Source organism: Bison bison, unplaced genomic scaffold, assembly GCF_000754665.1.
Source record: "Bison bison bison isolate TAMUID 2011002044 unplaced genomic scaffold, Bison_UMD1.0 scf7180017864313, whole genome shotgun sequence".
NCBI lineage: Eukaryota > Metazoa > Chordata > Mammalia > Artiodactyla > Bovidae > Bison > Bison bison.
In genome coordinates, this window is record NW_011494885.1 from 2,158,462 (window position 1) to 2,164,203 (window position 5,742).

The following is a 5,742-nucleotide window of genomic DNA, read 5'->3' on the forward strand; positions in this document are numbered from 1 at the left end:
CACCTGTGTGGCACTGTATCTCCCCCAGGTAGCCCTGGGCCCGGAGACAGTATAGTTGGTACGTCCAACTCCCCAACCCCCACAGATGGGAAGGCAGATAAAGCAGCGCAATCTCCGCAACCGCTCTCGTCACCACCGGTGTCCAGCTTGAGGGGCACAGTTGCCCTGCCCCCCTTTCCCTCGAAGGTGGCACAATCTGCTGCAGTCACACACCCTTCTCGCACCTGCCAGGTGGGAGGCCCCGTCCGCCATCCCCGCGGGTGGTCCCTCCCGCCGGCCCCTCCTCGGTGATGCTGTTACAGGTCGGTACAGCCCCTCACCTCCCCAGGCATCCTCTCTCGGGAGCCGCGGTCGGCTTCCTTTCCCTGCCCAGTATCTCTAGCAGCTGGGCCCCTCGCCCCGCCTCGCACCTGCCAGGTAAGTGGCGCAGTCGGCGTAACCCTCGCGGTAGGGGTCGCACTTCTCGATGGCGGTAGCGCCGTCACTGAGCGTGGTGGCGAAGATGGCCGCGCCGTGCTGCACCAGCGCCGTGCAGATGGCCGTGTCGTTGCACGACGCCGCGCAATGCAGCGGGGTCCTAGGCGTGGGGAGGCGGGCATGAGCGGCGGCGCTGGGCGCCCCCAGCGTCGTCCCCGCCCCACGCCGGCCGCGCGCGCCATCAGGGCTCACCAGCCGTGGCTGTCCGGGGAGTTGACGTTGGCCCCGGCCGCGATGAGGAAGTCCACGATGGGGTAGTTGGCGCCGCAGATGGCGTTGTGCAGGGCGGTGATGCCCTCCTCGTTGGGCTGGCTCGGGTCGTTCATCTGGACGGGCCGGGGGACTGGGAGGCTCATTCCCTCATCGGGCCGCCTCTACCCCGCCAGCCCAGCTCTCCCGCACCCGCGGCACTCACCTCCTTCATGGCCTGCTGCACCACCTCCAGCTCCCCGGTCAGTGCGGCGTCCAGAAGCAGCACCAGCGGGTTGAGGCGCGCACGGCGGACCTTGCGCGGGGACCCGGCTTTCCGCAGCACCGAGCGCATCTCCTGGGGGACAGGGTGGGGATGCTTCAGTGGTTTGGGGGGCGGGTCGTTAATATACCCATTCCTTGGAGGGGGAAACAGAGGCTCGGGAACCCGGTGACCGCTCCAGGTCATCCCTAGACAGGGATGGAATTGGAACCCAGGAAGGTACAGAGCCTGAGTCCACAGGGCCATGGGGAGGAGGGTGCTCAGTTCTATAGTCTCTGGTTCCCTACAACACTCAGGGAATCCAGAGATTTGGGAATCTAGGGCCCTGAGGCTTGAGAGGAGGCCGGGAGACCATCAGGTTGATGACTATGGAAGCCAGATATTCAATTCATAGTTTCATTTCATTTAGATAATAAACATGATGTTTCCAGGTGTTCATTTTAGATGTTTGAAATTTGAATATTTGTCATACTATTCCTTCTGCTTTCCTATTTGTTATTTTCAAGTGTTCTCCTACAAAATTCATTTATTCTGAGCACAAAGCATTTGTGATTCCAGCCTTTGCTGTCAATGATTTCAGGATTCTGTAATCTGAAGATCCCAAGAGCCACTGATTTCAAAATTCTCTGATGTTGTTTCCAGTATACTGTGAGTCCAGAAATGCTAAAGTTGTGCCATTTCAAATTGCTGGGGACCCAGGACGTTGCATTCTCAAGATTCTGTGATTGAGAACTTGAATATTTTATGGTTAGAATTTCATTCCAAAAGATTGGAAGGAAATGCTCAAAATGTTCATCGTGGTTCTGAGTGCTTGTGATTTTGGCCTCTTTATTCTATTTTATCTATTTCTTCCTAGTTACTATGTGTTCCTTTCTAGTGGAAAATGCTCACTTAAAAGAAAATCTTGTATTATAACATATTAGTGCCCTAATCTGTGGTTTCTTTGAATCAATAAGTCTTTCATTTTCAGTATTGGGGACTTCAAGAATCAGTACAACCAGGGTTTGTGCTACTACTTTTTTACTTCTACTGTTCGCATCTTCAGTGTCCTAGGATTCTGAAATTTCAGTTTTGAGTTTGTGACGCCAGGATTTAATGATTGAATGCTGTGAGTTTTCAAGTTTCTCTGTGGCCAGGACTTTGTGATTCTACCATGAGGCAATTGGACCATTTCAAGGTGTTTTTATTCTTCCATTCTTGATTCAAGATCCTTAACCTCAGGATCTTGGCTGAGCCAACATTTCTTGGCTCCACCCTCAGGAAGGCCTAGGAAAATAGGCATTTGGGGGTCCACCTGGCCCCCACTTCTTTTCTGGGAATTGTTTCCCTCCCCCTGTCTACCCATGCTGAACAATTAAGATTATTCCATGTGACTGCTCCCCACCCCCAGCCTAGATGCAGAAACCTGAACAAGATCAGCAGGAGACTGTCTCCTGGTCAAATGATAACAGTAACAATAATGGTTAACAGTTAAGTGCCAGGCACTATCCTAAGCGTTACATTAATGTATTAAATTCTCACCGCAACTCTGTAGTTATTCTCATTCCCATTTTACAGATGAGGAAACTGAGGTCCAGGGAGGCTAAATGTCTGGCCCAAGGATGCACAGCTAATAAGTACCGTGTAGCTGGGATGTGAACCCAGGCAGCCTTGCTCTGCAGCTAGGACACTTAATCACAAAACCCACAGGCTCAGAGACCAGAGACTGGTTCTTGAAAATTTGAATGGAAGAAGCTCTGACTAGAGTCAAAGGACACCATGGACTTGAACTGAGAGGTCATTTTGATTCAGGGCTGGGTGGGCCATTTCTAGCCGTGGCACGGGCTTGCTGAGGTGTAAGAGGAGAGTGGATCTCCAGAGAAAGGGGACATGAGAAGCTGTGAGGCAGCTCAGGAGAGAAATGGTGACTGCCTTGATTCCAGCAGGCTGTTCAGATCCTAGAATAAACCCTCTGTCCTGCCAAGACAAGTCATTTCCAGGTTGGAAAACTCTTAGATTCCTGAAGAGAAGCCCGCGGCAGGTGACAGGTTACTGGAGAAGAGCAGAGAAAGCCTCTATATGGTCAAGACTTCCAGATGCCCCTCCATATATGTTCTTTTTCTTTTGACCCTTGGATTAAAAACTACATTTTCCAGCCTCCCTTGCAATTGGGTTCCTGGCCAGCAGAATGCGGCAGCTGTGAGGTGTGCAATTTCCAGGTTCTGTCCTAAAAGGGAAGGAACACTTCCATATGCTAAGTGGTATACCCTGGGTTCCTCCTGTATTACTTACCATGCTCTGTGGCTGCTCTGGTGGGCTGCTCTGGAGAGGGGCTGACGGTGGGATGGGAGCCGGTGGGGCTGGAGCAGGGGGCCCGGCCCTGGCCTCAGATCCCTCAGTGATGGGGGACAGCTCGGGCTCAGGGCCCCCAGGCCCACCGTGACGATGGAAGAGGCGGCTGATGATCTGTTGGTATTGCTTCTTGTGGGTGGGGGGCAGGGCTACAGCCGGGCTCTGCTCCATGGAGCCCCGGCGTTTGAGGGGCCGTGGAATCTCTGCCAGCACCCGGGCCACCTCCTCCAGCTCCGGCACCGACTGTGCTTCGGGCGGCAGCGCTGGCTGCAGCCGTGTGGGACTAAGGGGCCGAGTCACAGCACCTTCGTCTGCATCGCCAACCTCCAGCACGGGCGTCAGCAGCCCCTCCAGCTCTGGCTCAGGTTCCAGATCAGCAGGAGGTTTGGCGAGGCCTAGAAGGAACAAGCGCCCCATCAGAGGAGGGATCCCTGGAGCCCCTCAAGACTCCCTCTGCACAGCTTCCAGGCCCTGCCACCAAGGCCTGATTTGCTCTGTGTCCCCATGGCAGTTCTTGCTCTCTCTGGGCTATAACTTCCTTGGGTTGTAAATAACAGACAACTATGACCTCCCCATTCATCACACACTTAAGCTTGTGCCTTGTGCTTTCTCCATGCCTGTCTTACTGAATTCTCACCACTACCTTGTGAAGCTGATATGACTATCATCTCATTACTACAGAAAGGGAAACTGAGTCTCAGAGAGGGCAAGTCAGTTGCCCAAAGCCACACAGCTGGAATTTAAATTCAGTTCTATCTCACTCCAGAATCTCTACTCCTACTATTATGATAGACTTGACTAAGACTCTAATCATTTCCTCTCTTAACATCTCAGGCAGACAATCGCTGGGACTAGAATTCTGGTATTTGATGGTCTCATCGCTGTTTCCTGCCTCTCAATCAGTTTCTAAAAGCAGGTTGAAATATATAATGCTTGTTCTTGTTTTTCTTTTTATAATGATCATTTTCTACATGATTTCATTGAATGCCCATCATAATCTATGAAGTAAGTATTATTCATCTCTCTTCACAGATGAGAAAATGGAAGCTCATATGGGTTAATTAATTTATCCTGAGTCACGCAGCATGTCGATCGCAGAGAGGGGCTCAAAACCCACTCTGTTTAAATCTAAGCCCTGAGCTGGTCTCACACCAAAAACTATTAATAATTATTATGACTACTATGATAGCTACAGAGGGCTTAGTATCCATCAGGCCCTATTTTGAAGCCTTTATAGGGATTATATAAGCCAATACCATACCCCAGTGAGGTAGGTTCTACCACTATTCATGTTTTCCACTCAAGGAAATTGAAGTCCAGAGAGGTTATGTAACTTGCCAAAAGTCACACAGCATGCAGCCAGCCAGTCTGACTCCTGAGTCCCTGCTTAAGCACTGTACTATGGCTAGTTCCTGAGCAAACCCCCAAGCTCATCTGGCCTCATGCTCTGCAGGGACAGTGTCTGGAAAAAGATACTTGGTTGTGATGGGTCCCCCAGCTGGTTTGGTCCCCAGCCATCTGTCCTCCCTTCACCCAGCCCTCCAGAACCCCCAGCGCTGACTCACCTTCACTTACAGGGGCCCAAGGTCTGTTGGGGGGGCTTGGGGGGCTGGGGCAGGGGCTTGTGGCTGAGGCTGGGGTTGTAGTTGTGGCTGGGGCTGTGGGGGCAGCTGGGGCTGTGGTTGGGGCTGGGGCTGGGGCTGGGGGGGTGCCTGGGGCTGGGGAGGCATCTTAGGTGGGGGAGCTCGCGAGAAGATGGAGGAGCTTGGGAGCATGGCCCTGCTGGCTCCATGCTCCCAAAAAGCATTCTGCAGCTTGAATATCATGCTGAGGGGGATGGGGCGCTGGCGGGGGGCACTGCGGGGCTGCGGGCTGGAAGGAGGCATGGGGATGCGACTGACAGGCTGCCAGCTTCGGGGCAAAGTGCCTGACGGCCCCGTGGAGCCCAGTGATCGGCGGTAGCTGCCCACATCAGAACGCCTGTCGTTGGCCAGAGGGGAGACCTTGTAATTGCGGGGCAGAGTGGCGCTGGTGAAGTTGTCCTGGGGGAGAAAGAGGGAAGGAAGGAAGATAGAAAGGGCTCAGATGGGAGGGCGATAGGCTTAAGGGGACGAAAGACAGAGGAGTGGAGGAAAGGACGTGGGAAGTCAAGGCAAAAGGCAAGAAGGGAGAGAAGGAGAGGAGGGCAGAGGAGAGAGGGAAAGAAAAGAGGGTCGGGGAGGGGGTGGAAATCCAGGATAAAGCCGGGGGAGGGTATGGAAACTGTGGGAGCAGCCAGAAAGGGGAGACTAGTCCTGACCCCACAAAACCCCTCCCCAAGTTTCTCTGGCCGCTCACCTTGCCGGTGGCCCCCAGCCCATCCAGGCTGCTCTCTCTCCAGGGTAACAGCTGCAGGCCTGGAGAAGCAGGCCGCGGGAAGACATCCAGACCTGTGAGGCGGGAATCATTAGGGTCTGGGGGAG

The 5,742-nt window shown here is 53.6% G+C and overlaps 1 protein-coding gene across 1 annotated transcript in view; it reads right to left on the reverse strand.

The window, feature by feature from the left end:
- Positions 1-378: 378 nt before the first annotated feature.
- The window catches only part of PPP1R13L (protein phosphatase 1, regulatory subunit 13 like), a 6,661-nt gene continuing 1,297 nt past the window's right edge, over positions 379-5,742 (reverse strand). Inside the window, exons 4-10 of the mRNA XM_010852698.1 lie at positions 5,618-5,709; positions 5,030-5,322; positions 4,856-4,938; positions 3,221-3,675; positions 893-1,024; positions 670-803; positions 379-577 (exon numbers count right to left, since the gene is read on the reverse strand). Coding sequence (XP_010851000.1) covers positions 379-577; positions 670-803; positions 893-1,024; positions 3,221-3,675; positions 4,856-4,938; positions 5,030-5,322; positions 5,618-5,709 — 1,388 coding nt within the window. The remainder of the gene's footprint in view (positions 578-669; positions 804-892; positions 1,025-3,220; positions 3,676-4,855; positions 4,939-5,029; positions 5,323-5,617; positions 5,710-5,742) is intronic.